The sequence below is a fragment of the Ictidomys tridecemlineatus genome, chromosome 4, assembly GCF_052094955.1.
Source record: "Ictidomys tridecemlineatus isolate mIctTri1 chromosome 4, mIctTri1.hap1, whole genome shotgun sequence".
Classification (NCBI taxonomy): Eukaryota; Metazoa; Chordata; class Mammalia; order Rodentia; family Sciuridae; genus Ictidomys; species Ictidomys tridecemlineatus.
This window is the reverse complement of record NC_135480.1, coordinates 125,375,483-125,393,543: the sequence shown is the minus strand read 5'-3', so window position 1 is coordinate 125,393,543 and position 18,061 is coordinate 125,375,483. Positions and strand designations below refer to the sequence as shown.

General features: G+C 38.7%; 1 protein-coding gene across 3 annotated transcripts in view; it reads left to right on the top strand.

Annotated features, from left to right (window-relative positions):
* The window catches only part of Dapk1 (death associated protein kinase 1), a 179,700-nt gene that overhangs the window by 122,622 nt on the left and 39,017 nt on the right, over positions 1-18,061 (top strand). For all 3 annotated transcript variants that reach the window (XM_040285588.2, XM_005337440.5, XM_078047378.1), the window contains exons 3-16: positions 2,139-2,277; positions 3,519-3,648; positions 3,820-3,868; positions 3,956-3,982; positions 4,686-4,838; positions 5,206-5,251; positions 6,683-6,772; positions 8,006-8,098; positions 10,376-10,495; positions 10,930-11,028; positions 12,143-12,241; positions 13,980-14,078; positions 15,095-15,292; positions 16,928-17,125. In XM_040285588.2, the coding sequence (XP_040141522.1) occupies positions 2,139-2,277; positions 3,519-3,648; positions 3,820-3,868; positions 3,956-3,982; positions 4,686-4,838; positions 5,206-5,251; positions 6,683-6,772; positions 8,006-8,098; positions 10,376-10,495; positions 10,930-11,028; positions 12,143-12,241; positions 13,980-14,078; positions 15,095-15,292; positions 16,928-17,125 (1,540 nt within the window). The remainder of the gene's footprint in view (positions 1-2,138; positions 2,278-3,518; positions 3,649-3,819; positions 3,869-3,955; positions 3,983-4,685; positions 4,839-5,205; positions 5,252-6,682; positions 6,773-8,005; positions 8,099-10,375; positions 10,496-10,929; positions 11,029-12,142; positions 12,242-13,979; positions 14,079-15,094; positions 15,293-16,927; positions 17,126-18,061) is intronic.

The following is an 18,061-nucleotide window of genomic DNA, read 5'->3' as shown; positions in this document are numbered from 1 at the left end:
AGCTAGAAGAGGAGAGGAAAAAAGACTTTTTAGGAGCCCGTCTGAGGATGTACCAGTGTCCTACATGGGTGATAGTCTCCTTTCTTTATCGTTCCCAGTTTTTGGACTTGTGCCAGCCTTGGCAGTGTTTTATCTTTAATCCTTATAATACTCAAATAGGTCTTGTGATTCCTCTTTGGTGGGAAAATGAGGCTCAGCGTGATGGGATACTTTTCAGTTTATAGAACTAGCTATAGCAGAATTAAGATTTGAACAGGCATGTGCTGATTCTGGACCACCCACACCACACTACCCTCAATCTGAATGGTTGAAGGGCACAGAGAACACCGGAGAGGGCTGGACAAGCAAAGGGGCAACGGGACTTCATTCATGGGGTAGTTTAGTTTGTATTTTCTCATCTTTTCTTTCTACCCAACCCCCTACCCCCAACAGATGGAAGGATTCCCTCTCCTATTGTTTAGCAGTAATAAAAAAGATACAAAAAGGGTTTTGCATTGTTGAGCTGGGAGACAGTATAGGGGATGTGGCCAAAGATGTAGCAGAAAGGAGAAGGCAGGGTGGAGGGTGCAAGGAGGAGAGGTAGGCCACCCCATGATCAGGGTCCATACTCTCTGCAGGCCTCTGCTGCCCACATGAGCTCCTGGATTTCCTAGCTGGGCTCAGGCCCTGAGGTGTCCTTTGGGAAGGAGGCCTGTGGTCTACAGGAGGGCTTCCTGCTTTTGCCAGGCCATTGAGGGTAGAGTTCCATGGTTCATAGAGTCACCTCACCCTGTGGGAAATCATAGGAATGCTTTGCAGAAGGAGTATGGAATTAACCATGGAAAAATGGTTCTCAGTTTTGGGGGATTTATTAAAAATGCTGTTTCTTGGTCCTACTTTTTTGGGGCAAGGGGATGTTACTTGGGATTGAACCCTGTCACCCATGCTAGGCAAGTGCTTTGCCACTGAGCTACCTCCCCACCTCTTGCTGGTTCCCACTCTTGGAAACCTTCATGCAGAAGGTTGGAAGGGAAGCCCCAAACCTACATTTCTCAAGGCATCCCTGTATAGGTTTGATACCAGTGGACCCTGGGCTATACATGCTAAGACAGACACTGACTTGGAGGGTGCAAGGGTGGTATATGACACTTTTTTTTTTTTTTAAGAAACCACACTTTTGTAATTATTGCTTCATCTCATGAACACCCATTTTCTTACTCTGGATGTAGAAGCAGTAGGTATAATGTTTATGGAGCTGTCTTGCTGAAAGAAAGATAAAGAAAACAGCAGTTATGTGCATAATTACACTTAATTATTATGTTGTGAATATATGGGTAAACTTGATAAAGATTAAATTATATAAACTCTTATTAAAAGTTCTTTGTTATTTGCCATTAATCACCACTGTGAATTTTTAAAGGAAGTTTGCTTTTTTATTTACTGGATAGAAAAGTTTTGAGTTTTTGCTTTCTGCCTGGTAGTGTGCAGGGGAAGGTAAAATAGTGTTCAGCAGCTGGTAGGACTGACAACTTCCTGCACAGACATATAGTCTGGCCAAGGAGATAGACTAAATCAATCCTCTCAACCAGTTAACACACATTTTAGTTTTGTCTAAGTTTATTTTTATTAAGTAAAGTCATTTTATTCATTGAAAAATCACATTTATAAACGCATTATTTACATATAAACAAATACTAGACAAAAATATTCTTGTGAGATTACATATTCTGGTTGGGTTGGGAAAAAAAAATGATTAACATACAGATAATATACCTGCTAGGTACTAATTGAGATAGGATATCCTGTTCAAAGGTGGCATGTGGCTTTTTTCCATTAGTGAGTTAGACTTCTAAGTATGTTTAATTAAGATGTTTAAAAGATACTTTGATCCCCCCAGCTAACAATCTTTTGTCTCTGCTTTGTCCCTTCATTTGTAAAACACAGCACATTAGGAAAGTGGTTCTCAAGTGCTTACAAGCACTATATGAATGCAGAATTCCCACAGAACATTCTGAGAATTTGTGGTTTCACAGCAAGATATGATTTCAGCACATTTTCATGCTATCTGGTTTAAAATTTGAGTATGCTTATAGTCTATGAGAGAATGTATCACTGTGAAACAGAACTGTCATCTCCAACCTCTACTTCTGGGTTCTCAGTGTTGCAGGTGGTGAACTCTTTGACTTCTTAGCTGAAAAAGAATCTTTGACTGAAGAGGAAGCAACTGAATTTCTCAAACAAATTCTCAATGGTGTTTGCTACCTGCACTCCCTCCAGATTGCCCACTTTGATCTTAAGGTATGTTTCCGGAGCATATAGGCCAGATGGAAGCTTTAGCTGGCAGGGGCAGAGGCAGGGGTGGGGGTGGGGGATGTGGAGGCATTGTTTGCCAAGAAAAATTGAGGCATCTGAAAGAGTGTATATATATTTTTTCCTGTATGGGTTTAACAAATGAAGTTATTAATATAAATCAGCAAGCTACTGTGGGATGCCTAACTTTTTAGTGGGATAGAGGCTTAAGGTAAATAATTATATTCAGGAATCCTTGGGAAAAACTTGAGAGTTCTTACCAGCCAGGCCTTTAAGCAAGGGGGGTGCTCTTGGTGACCAGGTTATTGAAGTCTGGAGAGGCCAGTGGTTGGCACAATTTTAATCCTCCTGCGGCTGTGAGCATAAAGAAGTTGTCCTGAGCTCTACTTTCCTTTTGATGAAAAGTTGTGGCCTGAACCTGTCACTGGTTACCAATCTAAATCCAATTCTGAGATTAGCCAATTAGGGTCTTTACCTGCCTGGAGACAAGCTATTATGGGAGATTAAAAAACATATGTCTTTCTCAGAGGCTTGCTTCCTTTGAAAAAAGAAGACACACAGAGGCCATGGAAAGTAACACTGTTAGATTCAAGTTCTGGCTCAAGAAGTGAGAAGAGACGTGGCAAAGTATAATTCAGATCCTTGGAGCTAGGATGAAACTTTAAGAGGAGGGAGGATTTTTCTCCATATTTATGATAGCAGAGCTATCAAGGACCTATCTGTATCCCCCACTCCCAATACTCACTGATATACTCCCCAGAGGTGGCTTCTCACAATCACCTGTGTTTCTCTTTTTGCTCTGGGAGCTGGAAATGTCACAGAGTAAATCCCACAGAGCAGCAGTAGAGAATGGGAGATAGTGGGTAAAGACCCCAACACCTTCCTTCTTCAGTCAGAATGACCCTGACTTCTACTTTTTCTCCCTTGTTGCCCAGAAGGATTATGTTCTTGTCATCCCCACCTTGATAAGACACCTTGTACTGCTTCCTTCTGTTTCCTGCCTCCTCGTCCCCACAATACCACTTATACCCAAATCCTTGTCTGAGGCTTGCTTCTGGAAGAACCCAAACCAAAATATCTGTTTTTCCAGAAATTCTCCTTCAACTCCCCTTCTCTGCTCATTTTTTTTTTTTAGTTTTTTTTTTTTTAAGAGTAAGTAAGAACTGTTTTGCCTTCTTATCTTTAGCATCATAACATGTAATAGCTTTTTTCCCCTCTTTTTTTTAAAGCCTGAGAACATAATGCTTTTGGATAGAAACGTCCCTAAACCTCGGATCAAGATTATCGACTTTGGCTTGGCCCATAAAATTGACTTTGGAAATGAATTCAAGAACATATTTGGGACACCAGAGTTTGTTGGTAAATTTCCTTGTTCCTTTGGTTATTTTTGTCTCATGAACATGATGCTGGCAGAATTTCCCCAGCTCTAAGATTATTTCCCTAGTGCATCATATCTTTGGTTGTCACATGAAGATAGAATCTCCTGGTTTGCTGTCTTTCCAATCTAAATGAATGTTTATTTCCTCTTAGCTCCTGAGATAGTCAACTATGAACCTCTTGGTCTTGAGGCGGATATGTGGTAAGGAACATATCCTTGCTGCTATTATCTTTCTGATTTATTTTACTGTTTTTCTGACATGTTTTTTTGTTTTGCTTTTGTGTCTAGGAGTATTGGGGTAATAACTTATATTCTGTAAGTACCAGAATTCACAACTTGAATTCTTTCCTTTTCTTTGAGACCATATGTTTAATTAACCATTAAATGTGCCATGTTGATCTCTTCAGCTTGTACATGCTCTTTATGTAAACATATTCATTTTACACCCCCTAAACATGTTTAGTTTATACTAATTAAACATTTTCTCCTGATTTGGAATGAATCATCAGAAATGGCAGCATAATCACTGTAAAAAAAGCATGGCTGTCCATCACTGCTGAGAAAATAGAAGAGTTGTTTTAAAAACTACTAGATGCTGTTTTAAATTAACTTTTTCAATGAATTCTTTGCCTTAAACTGGAGCTTTTGTTCATGACAGTTGAATGCTTCATGGAATGTAATTATTATTATTATTTTTTGGTACTAGAGATTGAATCTAGAGGTACTTAATTATTGAACCATACCCCCAGCCTTTATTTTTTATTTTGAGACAGGGTCCTGTTAAGTTGCTTAGTGCCTCATTAAATTACTGACATTGGCCTCCAACTTGCAATCCTCCTCTGTCAGCCTCTAGATTACAGATATGTGCCACCATGCCCAGCATGGAATGTTATTCTAAAGTCACTCCCAAGCACCAGATTCTAATTGTACCTCATGCTCCCCTAATCAGCTGTTGTAGGAGCAAAAATAACAACACAAGAAGCAATCATTGATCTGTGTTTCACTTCATTTTTAACAGCCTAAGTGGGGCCTCCCCATTTCTTGGAGACACTAAGCAAGAAACATTAGCAAATGTATCTGCTGTCAACTATGAATTTGAGGATGAGTACTTCAGTAACACCAGTGCCCTAGCCAAAGATTTCATCAGAAGACTTCTGGTCAAGGATCCAAAGTGAGTGTCTACAATTCCTGTAAGGCGCTTGGCTCCAGGCTCTGCTAGCCAAGGGCCAGCATCTGTCCCATGCACATAGCCACTTTTTATCAGACCCTGGTTGTTCTATCTGTTGAAGGGAAGTATGACATGTGAAATGCTTCAGAAAGTAAAATCAGGGCCCACCTGCTTATTTGGCCTAAAAGGTACAATGAAATAATTGGAATAAGGCAACTATTATTTTTGGCATTTTCTATGAAGCAGGCCCTGAACTGCATTTTTCAGAATGTCTATCTGCTTGCTAGGCCGAGTCAGCTTGGAAATAACCTTAGTGTTTGCTGTTGTGGTCACAGAATTCTTTTTCTTCCTCTCTCGCCCTCCCTCAAAGGAAGAGAATGACAATTCAAGATAGTTTGCAGCATCCTTGGATCAAGGCAAGTTGCATATTATGTTGCTGTTTTAATAATTTTTAAAGCAATTTGGTTTAGGCATTCTAGAATTCAGTTGACCTACAGTGTCACCAACCACAGATCATACCTGCAGTGTTAGGTGTGCTATGGTGCCAGATTTTAAAACTACTGATTAGAGAAATGAGCTGTTATACAGTAGGATTGGAAAAGGTCAAGTCCACTCAATAGTCACATTTAATTTTGGTGGGTGATTGTCCAGACAGTACATTTTTAAAAATTTGCATTAATTTCTAGCATGTAAATATTGTATAAGATCTGTATTTCTAGCTTCTCTTGAAAAGTCTGAAGATTTACCAACAATGAGCCCTCTTTCTACATGGCCATGGAAATGACACTGCTGCCTTTTGCCAGTGCATGTGGTTACCTGTTGGCATATGACGCCTTTGCATTACCTACCTCCTTGGCGTTTGGGTTAAAGGAACTGAATTTGCTTCAAACTAAGACAGAAAGGACTAAGGTTTGGGGATGTTTGTCAGCTTTCCAATACTGTGATGAAATCCCTGAGAAAATGGACTTATAAGGAGAAAAATTTTATTTTGGCTCATGGTTTCAGTCTATGGTTAGTTGATTCCATTGTGTATAGATGGGTGGCAGAGCAAAGCTGTTCACCTCATAGGGGCTGAAATGCAGAGAGAGGGAAAGAAATGGCAGGGCTTCAATATCTTCTCCAAGGGCACGCCCCCAATGATCTAATGTCCTATAACAAGGTCCTACCTCCTAAAAATTTCACTACCTCCCAATAGTTCCACAAGTTGGCGATCAAGCCTTTAGCATATGAATCTTTGGGGGCATTTAAGATCTGAATCATAATGGGGGGATATGATAGTTACCTAATAAAATCATAGAACCAATAAGGGAGCATTTGTAGAAGTTAGTTTGGGGCCAGTAGAAAACTTTGTTTGCCTTTTGTGCTCCCAACAGTTTTCTGGATTGCCTCTCTCAGAGGTAGAGTCTCCTACCAAATACTCCTGTTGAACAAGGTGCAGCAGAAAGAATTCAAATGCTATAGGAAAAGCCAAATTTGCACACTTTGGAAGTTGCTTCTAGTTCACAGTTACTTGATGAGACTCAGGTTTAAACACTTCATAATATTAGCCACTGCTTGACTTTTGCCATTCCCAAACTGTCTTTGTGGAAACTTGTAATTTAACTTGGCTCCAAACTCAATTTCTCACCATGATTCAGTTTTATGGCTCATATATAAAACTTTCAGCCATAGAATTAGCCTGCTGAGATGAGGTTCCTAGATCTTGCATGTTTTCCCAGCTTGTTGTGCTATTTTAGGAAGGTGAATGTGTAAGCCTGTTTGGAAAAGTGAGAGGTTTTAAAAAGTTGTCATATAACCCATTTCTGTAATTAGAGAGCTCTAATTTTTTTTTTGAACTTTCTTTTTAGCCTAAAGATACGCAACAGGCACTTAGTAGAAAAGCATCTGCAGTAAATATGGAGAAGTTTAAGAAGTTTGCAGCCCGAAAAAAATGGAAAGTAAGATTGTCTGGGGATTAATAAATTCTGTTTCTTCAGCATAGCTCTGTTTTGTCAGGTCTCATTTCTTCCATAACCAGCAACTGGAACATACATCCATTTTTTTAAAAAAAAATTAATCTGTAATATTCAACTCCATTATACTATTTTCAAAGGCAAGAAAAATTCATAGTTTAGTCCTGTTTAATTTTTTCAAATGCAATTTGGCATTTTCTTTTATCAAAATCATTCCTAAGGCATTTTCATATTATTACTATAAAAATTAGTGAAGTCTTTTTCTAAATAAGATAGATACACCAAGACACATTTTAAATAAATGTATTCTTTAGCACAATGGCATTGCGTTTATAGTAGCACATGTGCAAAAGGTTCTCTAAATCCAGCCTTCGACTGTAAGTGGTTGGGTGGTGTAGGGTGGGGCCAGGAGCATTTCCAGTGTGGCCTCTTCCACTTCTTCAATGTGTATGAGACACTGGTTCAGAAATTCTTAAAACAATCAAAATTCAAGTTTCAGAAAGTGATAGGATGGGTTTCTGTGCCCAGGGTGATGTCAATACCAGAGGAAGCAAGGATTGCTGTGTCTTACCAGCCCTGGGCCACCAATATATCATGTTCACACTTACTGAATTTTGGGTGCTTCAATAGGGATGAGAACCACAGCACTAAATTCTGAATGAAGAGTGAGTCTTACAATGTAAAGAGAACCACCTTAAGTTTCATTCTCTCCCTCCCCCTACCCCCACCTCTCATTCTTACTTGTTCTTTGAGAATAAAAATAGAGATCTTTGTCTTAGAGACTAAGACATTATCTACCATTATTACTCATATGGGCTGACAGGCTCAGAGCAAGGCTATCACATACTACACTTCTCTGAGTGGGGACATCCAGGATTTTTTCAGGGTTCAATCGTATTCCTTAAAGAATAGAGAATTAAGTGAGGAGAGAGAAGAGATGTGGAATATCCAATTCTGAAGCTTAATAATGAAATTCAAAAGGAGAATCACTCTATTCTGTTATCTTGATTTATAAGAACTTCAGATTATTCTTCAGGCAGATTACAGTCTAACTAACTGTGGGATCACCCACCTGGAGAATGTGTGCTATCAGCAGTGAACACTATCTCAATGACTTTGTCATTTGCACTAATTTGAGCATTGTTACATAAGTTATATTTTTTCTCCTCTCCTCCTGATATTTTCCTTTCTTTCTTTCTTTCTTTTTTTTTTTTAAAGCAATCTGTTCGCTTGATATCACTGTGCCAAAGATTATCCAGATCATTCTTGTCCAGAAGTAACATGAGTGTTGCCAGAAGCGATGATACTCTGGTAAGCAAACCTGTTTGCCCTGGTGAACTTGTTTTTTAGTTCTGTGTATTTAGGATGTTTAGATTGTTCTGTTTGTTTAGCAGCTTAGAAGACATGAAATCATGGAAATGCCAGGCCTGTTCTTATTCCTCTTGAGACCGGATGATTTTGGCCCCTTGTGGCTTCTTTCTTCCTCTTTTCACTTGGATTTGGTTGGCACTATTCTCACTCCCACTTCTGCTCCCTCTATAACACTACTCCCCACACAACACTTGCACGTTACATACCCGTGCACATGACATACACACATGCACACACTTAAAGAGACACACACTCTAATAAGTAGAAGAGGAAATAGCTTATTCTGATTTTCATGAACTAAAATGAAGGCCCTCAGCTGCCACTGACCTGGAGAACTTGGGATCATAGTGATACAGATAGGGCAGACCATCTTCCTTCAGCAAGCCTAGGATACAGTGCTGCTTGCTGACCTGCCAGGGTAGACCAGAAGGTCTTGATTTATTGGTACTGCACTGAGGCCCTTGAGAAAGGCAACTCACTTCTTTTTCCCAATCAAAACTGAAACCTAACCACTCATGAGTTCTTCAGATATGACCAGACACATCTGAATTCAACAAGACTTTCCCTGATAGTTAAACAACAGGGCTTTGTTAACTCTGGAGGTAAAGGGGACTCCAGGAAAGGCAGACAGTTTGGTGGGAACTCCCGTGCTCTGTAACTAAATAGTCAGCATTTCCAGGGTGGAAATCTGTACACCAAAGGCATGCATCACATATTAGCACATACTAACTCTTTTCTTTTCCCCTGAAGGTGATAGGTTTACTGGGGGCTACAGGTCTAGTTTTATAAGGAGTAAAAAGAGATAGGGGATGTTAAAAAAAATAAAAGGAAGTAGGAGAAAGGTAAGTTAGGAAGAGGGAGAAGGGAGAAGAAGAGGAAGGTTTCCTTGGGAATATTCAGAAGACATTCCCAACTGTGAATTTAACTATGAACGGACAACTATGAATATAAGTAAGTTAAAGGGAATGAATAAAGATTGCAAATTTTAATGACCCTGAATTACCAGTGAGGAGAAAATACATGTGAAAAGTTTAGGGTAGGAGAGGGACCATGTTAGGGAGATCCCTTTCTAGAATCCAGATTCTCTGTCATTTCCATATTTTGCTAATCATGAGGAAAAGTATAAAACTCTCTTACTCCTTTAATACCCCCATTTCTCTTGGTTTTCAACCCCATGCAGGTGAATCTTGGTTATCAATTTGGAATGTGATAGAAAAGCAAAACCAATGGCATCGTTAGATACGTTTTCTATACAAATATTACTAAAACCATTCAGAGTTTGTTTGGATTTAGATCCAAAGAAAAGAGAGTGAGTTCAGAGAACTGCTTTCATTTTGCCCTCACAAGCAGAGACTTAGCTTCTGTGGATAGACTTCTCTAGATTTGAAATTTCAGTAGCCACACCTGAATATTAATAGTCCAGATATTTATTCGGGACTTTTCTAGCTTATTCCTTGGTTTTAATGCACCACGTTTTGGAAAGAAAATTTCTGGTAAGAAAATTAACAAAGAAGAATTGAACAAATTTGTCATTCAACATTTTGTAGTTATTTTTCCTTTGTAATTAGGAATGTGGCCATTAACTGTTTTCTGGTTCCTTTTTTTTTTTTTTTAAATGTTTCTCCCCATTAGAGCTAACAATTTTTTTGTAAAATCGTGACCATCTATCAGAGAATTTTGATATGTTATTTTAGAACTAGAGAAGGAAGACATTTGAGTGATCAAAAAATGATGTCTATAATTACAAACTGAAGACTTATTTTATGCTAAGATACTATTTTGTTAGTTCTATAGTTTTTCTTTTTTCATATCCAGGAAGAAAGTTTATATTATACCCTTAGTTCTCCATGACACTTTCTGGTTCTCTATTTTGATAGATTCTTCAGGATAAAAACAAAGGGTTTTTTGTCATAATCATTTTTGGAAATCTGAATCTTTGAAAGCTGTTTTGCTCCCTAGGTTACAATGCAGGTGGCATTAGGCTCCAGTCAAAAGTAGATGGGATTAACTTGCAGCACAGAAAGAGCAAAAAGTCACTTCTCAGGTCCCTTCATGACCATGTAGATTAGAGAATGAAAAGCCTCAATTTCTTTGGATGAACCTTTTATGCTGATAGGAGGTTCATCCAGAAGAAATTGAGGCCTCTAATGTTATTGTCTCAAGTCACCATGGTACATGACCAGAAAGCTAACTCTCCATCCTTGATGTCTTTCCTAGGATGAGGAAGACTCCTTTGTAATGAAAGCCATCATCCATGCCATCAATGACGACAATGTCCCAGGCCTGCAGCACCTGCTGGGATCATTGTCCAACTATGATGTTAACCAACCCAACAAGGTCTGATTATCTTCTGCCTGCGTGGTGGAGCAATAGACCCCAATTAAGTTTGGAAAGACCCCAGCAGCTTCTCCATTCTCCCTTACAATTGGAAACTCTACTGTGGGAAAACTCACTTTATGAGTTGCAAATGAAGTCTTCTTGCATTGAGGATCTGCTTCCATTCCCCTACTGCAACCCCACCCATGAAATCTTGTACCTTCTCATCTGGCACATGGCAATATCACCTTTGATTGTGAATCCAAAAGAGGAAGAGCATCTTGTCCTCCTGACCCTCTTTCCTTCTGTTCAGCAATAGTAGCTCTGTGTTCTTGAGGAATAGGGTGTGGGGACAACAGTGATAGAATAGGGCTTTTCCTTTTTTACTAAACCTGAAAATCTTGTGTGTGTGTGTGTGTGTGTGTGTGTATATATATTTTTTTTATGTATTTCAGCATGGGACACCTCCATTGCTCATTGCTGCTGGCTGTGGGAATATTCAAATACTACAGTTACTTATCAAACGAGGCTCAAGAATTGATGTCCAAGATAAGGTCATAATTTTGTTTTATTGAAAATGGGTTCATTTATTAAGTATTTAAAATTGTCTCCTAATTGTAGGGGTAATAGAGAAAAAAATGTGTGCCTATTTCTTAGTTTTCTATTAAGGAAGCTGAACTGCTTAAGCTGCCTGTGTAACATCACACATTTATCTCCCCTTTGTTCTGTGCTAGCATCAGCATTTCTTTGTACCTTCCTCAGATTTCACTCCTTACTGATCAAATTTATTTAACAGTGTTAGATCTCACCTTTGGAAAACAATTTATTTTCTAGTTAATCTAATTAGAAATGCACTTGCTTGCATATTTATTAAGGCAACCAAATAAGAATGATACACTTTGAGGTATACATTGCATTAGAAGTGCAGACACAGTTGAGTAACAGGTGATCATCATTACTGTCGATCTGTCATTAGGATTCTTACACATTCAACAGAACTATAAATGGATTAAATTTGACCCTTTACAGTAGAGTCATATTCCTTGGGTTCTGCATCCACAGATTCAACCAACTATGGATCAAAAATATTTGTTAAAAATTTTTCAGAAAGTTTTTCTTGTCTTTATTCTCCAAACAATTCAGTGTAAAACTTTTTCTTGGTATTTATATTCTGTTATTATAAATGTGATCTAGAGATGATTTAAAATATATGGGAGGATGTACACAGATTCTACATGAATACCACACCATTTTATGTAAACAATTTGACCATCCATAGATTTTGGTGTGGGCCCAGAATCCTAGATAAAATCTTACTCAGATACAGAGATCTTACTGTACAAGAAATTCTAACCAGGGGTTGAAATAAGGGTTTTTAAAAAAGAAAACCAATTTTTTTTAACTTTAAAACAATTTTAGATTTATGGAAAATGTTGTAGATAGTGTGGAGAGCCCTTTTGCCCTGCTACCTCTAATGTTACTGTCTCAAGTCACCATGGTACAGTTGTCAAAACTCTAAAATTGAATGGGGGCTTTGTTTTTCTTGGAAGTGGTTCATTCCTTTGGGTTTTGTCATCACATAGGAAGGGAAACAGAGTGATTCTGGGGATGCATATTTTGAATCTGTTGGCTCTTTAGAAATGTGAGTCTGCATTGGTTTTCATGCAGGGTGGATCAAATGCCATCTACTGGGCCTCTCGTCATGGTCACGTGGACACTTTGAAATTTCTCAATGAGAACAAATGCCCTTTGGATGTTAAAGACAAGGTAAGGCCACTCTTCTTAGGAGGAAGAGAAGGAAGTAATTAAAGAATGCATTTGAAGGCTGGCATGCCATATCCATTAGAACCCAAAGTGTAAGGATTCAGGGCTGCCGTCCTTCTGCAGATGACTTCAGGTGGATGTTCCTTTGTGCCTGTGCCATGGTCTAAAATTAAAATCTGCCTTAGACTGAAATCTCGGAGGTTGTTGTCAGAATGTGCAAGCAGTGGATCATCTTCCTCATGGCCTGGACACTCAGAGTTCTAGTAGGGAGACAACCAGATAGAGACCTAAGTCCTGATTTTCTGACTCTTCTTATACTCTTTAGCAAATCTCTACCTTTTTCTTTCCTTTGAAGTGGCTGACAATGTTGACTTTACACATACTGGCACAAGAAGATTAAGGATATAATATATATAAAGTAAGACTTTTGGGGGCAAAGATGTTACTAAGGCTTGTGATTTACTAAGGTCTTTAATGCATGTTTTCATTTAGTTCATATAACAATCCTGTGAATTAATTGGAACTGGCCTGAACCTAGGATTCCTACCTTCTCCTTCATTACTTATTCTACTATACAATACCTCTCTGCTTCCAATAATCGTAGACTAATTTGTCATTTGGTTAAGGCTACCACACACTGTTGTTTAGGTTGCACACTGCCCTATACACAAGGGATGACATTTATATCAAAGACACTCTTAGCTTTCTGTGACAAAATATTTGATAAAATCAACCTAAAGGGAAGAAAAGTTTATTTTGGCTTATGGATTCAGAGACTTCAGTTCATGGTCAGTTGGCTTCATAGCTTTTGAGCTGTGTCAAGAAAAAACATCATGAGTACATGAGGGAGAAACATTCTCATTTTATTGTGCTTAGGAAGAGGAGGGGGCGCAGAGAGAAAGAAACGGAGGGAGGGAGAGAGAAAGGGAAGGAGGAAGAGAGAGAGAGAAAGGGTCTGGGGTCTCCAAATTCTCTTCAAGGGTAGAATTCCAATGACTTGACTTCATTCTACTAAGCCCCACCTTCTAAAATTTCTACCATAGCGCCCACATGCTGGAGACCAAACCTTTTAATATATACCCTTTTGGGGGACATTTAAGATTCAAACCATAACACACAAATTGATGACTGCAGTTTTGTCAATTGGCAATAAAATATCTTGTGTCTTTAGTTAGTTTATTTTGACATTTTTGGAGGGCAGACATAAGTATAGTATCTCAAAGAAGTGTACTTGTTATTAATTCACAGAAAGTTGTCATACAAACAAACATGGATGTTCTTTAAAGTCTCCAAGACTGTAAAATAGAAGTTGCTAAGCATAGACAGACAAAGAGATAAGAAACTTGTTATGAAAAGAACTGTATTTTTTTAAATAATTGTTGTATGAGGAATCTAATATTGAAAAAGGAATTTTGTGTTTTTAAGAAAATCAAACAGCTAGAAGCGTCCACACATAAAAGAGTATAAGTACTCATGAATAAAGAGCATGTTCACACTGAGCTGGCCAACTGGGGGATTTATTCTAACAGGATGGGCTAGATATGTGGGTTTGATGCTAGCTGCCTGGTGGCAGCCCCATCCCCTCCCTGACCTGGTCTCCTAAGGGGCCTCTGACCTGAGAGAGGGGATTCCACTCAAGGGGAGGGTTTAGACCAGGTATGCTTTGGAGGGGCCTTGTATTCAGTCCCCACAGCTTGCACACATAGGTAGCTCTGACTCATGGTCCCCCTTTCTTTTGTAGTCTGGAGAGACAGCCCTTCATGTGGCATCCCGCTATGGCCATGCTGATGTGGTTCACTTATTGTGCTGCTTCGGCTCTAATCCCAATTTCCAGGACAAGGTAGGTCATGGTTGCAGATGTGATCACTTCATTCTGCTCTCTGCATTCATGTACAGGCAGCCAAATGAGACAGTGGAGTCTGCCCTAGTTTTATTCAATTAGTTTTCTTCTTGTTTCCATTATAGAGCACAGGCCATCATTAGAAGCATTCTGTAACACAGGGGTTCATGCCAGCTTGGGTTCTGACCTCTTCATTTATGTATTTAATCCTCTGGACAACCCTGTGAAGTGGATTTCCATGATTATCATCCTCTCTGTACAGGTGAAACTGAAGGAGAGAGAAGTCCCATGACTTGCCCAAGCTCTTCTAAGTGAGAGCCAGGGCTCGAACCCACATGGTCTAGTTTCAGTATTCACATTTATAACCTCTGTACTGTAACAGACTCTTATAGACAGATATGTGTCTAATGATGTTGATCATGAAGGTACAGACCTTGCGGTCCTGAACTCCAGGCTAGCCCTTTTCTTGACTAGTTAAAGCATCGTTATCTTGATTGCTGTCTTGCCAAAGTGATCATGCTGTTATGACTTGTCTTTGTGTTATATACATAACAGAAACAGTCAAGCATGAAAATTATTAAGAAAATTTATGCTCAGAAAAGTGCTCTTTCCTATTAATAGTTTCAGATGAAGGGAATAATGGCAATTTTATAAGAAAGGTTCTATAAATCTACACATATGAAAGCTCTATAGTTCAGAAAAGCTGAAACAGTGGTTTCAGTGGGCCCCTGAAAGTCAGTTATAAGTGATATGCTGAGAAAGTCAAATATATCCAACACACAGATGTTGAGGTGAGAAAATTAACTAAGGAGAAATATTGGATCTGCTTCTTGATGGTAGCAACTCACACCGTATTGCTATTTCAGATGAATATTTTGTTCCTATAGTTTTGAGCTCTATCCCTCTACCTCCTTAACTTGACTTTGCTTTTGGATTCAAATGGGGCTCTCGCCATGCTTCATGTTTGCTTTGACTTTATTACATTCCTCTTCTTTGTGCCTTGTCTCCTTGGCCAGGAAGAAGAAACCCCTCTGCACTGTGCTGCCTGGCATGGGTATTACCCTGTTGCCAGAGCCCTTTGTGAAGCCGGCTGTAATGTGAACATTAAGAACAGAGAAGGAGAGACGCCCCTTCTGACAGCCTCTGCCAGGGGCTACCATGACATTGTGGAGTGTCTGGCTGAACATGGAGCTGACCTTAATGCCTCTGACAAGGTGCTTCACGGGGCATGTGTTGCACTCACTGAGAAGTGATCTGGAGAGCAAGAGAAATGACTCAATTTGTTTCTCTAAGAAAATAAGCTCTTTTTAAAAATTATTTGTTCTTTTTAGTTATGCATAATAATAGAGTGTATTTTGACATATTATATATATATGGAGTATAACTTCCCATTCTGGAAACCAAGCTATTGAATGCAACCAATTGTAGTTATCTTTTCTCTGTTCCAAAGATTTTGTGAACTTTACTTCTCTAGATTCTTTTTAATAATAATCAAAGTCACTTGTGGCATATGACATTTTATAAATTGGTAAAACCATTTTGGTGTCTATTTTTAACTTTAAACTTTTTAACTTTGGAAAAAGTACAGTGTTGATCACTGAATCCCAGACAATTCTCATTGAGTGCTAAAGCTGGCAACACACTATTAAGTTTTAGATAAACAAAGAAAAAGATAAGTTTATTTACTTCTACTACCAGTTCATTGTAAAAGGACAATGAACTAGTCTTTTTTGTCTAGCAATTTCAATTCTAGACCAGGTGTTCCCTTTAACTAAGCAAATTCAACATAATCTGTTTTTATTATGAACGTATATTTAAAATGAGTCTGGTATATTTCTGTGTATAGTTGGATTTGGGATGTGGTAGTTCATTTATTTATTAATATTATTTTTTTAGATGTTGATGAACCTTATTTTATTCCATTTATTTATTTGTGGGGTGGAGAATCAAATCCAGTGCCTCACACATGGCTAGGCAAGCACTCTACCACTGAGCCACAACCCCAGCCCTAGTAGTTCATTTAATAACTTCTAGTTGTGAAATATTATCATGATACAGAGTAATGGCTCTCAGCTGAGGCAGCTTTGCTCCTAGGGGACTTTTGATAAAATCTGAAGACATATTCTGGGTGTCAGCTAGGGTTGGGGCTTGCTACTGGCATATAGTAGACCTAGACCAATCTTGTTCTGTTAAGCATCCTACAACTCAGAGGAGCCTCTGCAATGGAATTATCCTGCCCCAAACAACATTAGCACTGAGGTGCAGAAACTCTAGTACAGAAGAGTAATAGGAATGTTTTTGAACTCCCTAACAACTCTTGAAACTCAGCACATCCATTCTAGCAGGTAGAATGAATTCCCAGGCTGGGTTTCATGGGATGTGGAGGGTAAGCACATTACACCTGGTTCTCATATGTATGACAGCTGTCGAGCAAATAATTTCTTGTTGCTTTGTTAGTTTCCCCTAGTGTAAAATAAAACAGTAAGCTCTCTACTTAGGAAGTTAGTAAGTATTTCTAGGTAAATGTTTTTGAAAATGTTTTGATTTAACAGGCCTTTGGAATATCAACAATTATTTATGTCTTGTAAGTGCAGAGACAAAGAAATATAATTCTTTCTATTAATTGAACTGCACAAACCTAAATTAATCAAGCTGGTGGTCAGCTTAGGCTGTGATGATGATGCAGAAAAGCCTCTCCCGCCCTTCTAGAGCTAAGTTTATGATATTTTAATTCCTCCTTTAGGCTTTGTAGTAGTAATCCTGTTGCCTGTTGAGCCCTACCCAGGCTGGCAGGGAAGGTGTACCTCAGTGCTGCCCTCCTAAATGAAAGCTCTCATGATCTGTTCCAGGATGGACACATTGCCCTTCATCTTGCTGTACGACGCTGCCAGATGGAGGTCATTAAGACTCTCATCAGCCAGGGGTGTTTTGTGGATTTTCAAGACAGACATGGCAACACACCGCTCCATGTGGCCTGCAAGGATGGCAATGTGCCTATTGTGGTGGCCCTCTGTGAAGCAAATTGTAATTTGGACCTCTCAAACAAGGTAAGCATGAGGAGAAGAGCCCTGCCTTCCAACTGTGTCCACCCATCCTCCTGCTTCAGGATGTGGGCCATGTTTCTGTTTATACTCTACATTGTTTAAGTGAATGTCTCTCATGTGCCATTTGTTATTTTTTCCAAGACGGTTCCATTTTAAGCTGTTTTACATGTGACATTTGAATAATCTCCTAGAATAGCAGAAAGTTGTTGCATTAATGAGTACTTCCTACTTTGCTTGGATTCCCATTGATGGTCATCTTGAATGAGTGTGTGTGTGTGTGTGTGTGTGTGTGTGTGTGTCTTGAAGGCTTCTAGAGAGCTATCAGAGAATATGGTACAAAGAAAGGCATCTTTTCTAGGGCACTAAGTCTTCAGGAAATGCCTGATAAGATGATTTGGTTCCTAGGACCTTACATCTCTTCTGATCTTTCTCCATTTAGAGTTTTATGGTTAAAATTTCCTAACACCTTTCTTTGTGCTAAATAAATTTGGGAAGACTGAGAGGATTTTATTATCTCATCAATAATAAAGAAATGAAAACAATAAATTGTGTACATCTATATTCATAAAAAAATCCTATATGCGAATTTCTAGAGTAGGTTGCTGCCTTTCCTTTCCCCTGCATCCCGTCTCAACTTTCATTACCAAATAAGATAGAACATTTGGATATTCATATTATTTTAGCCCTGTAACTATATGAAAGGCAAGCACTGTTTTGTTATGATTATGTTAAAAACAAAGTCCATGTGGAATTGATTTTTTAATTGTGGAACATGTTTGTTTACAAATGGTATATACAGTACCAGCAGGATTTTGTTTGATTTGTTGAGATAAAAGAATTAGTATCTGAAACAGCTGGAAAATTATATTTCAACAGGAAAATCATTCCTCCTGCATGTTACATGAGTACTTGTAATGAAAACTGAAGTTACTAATCTTC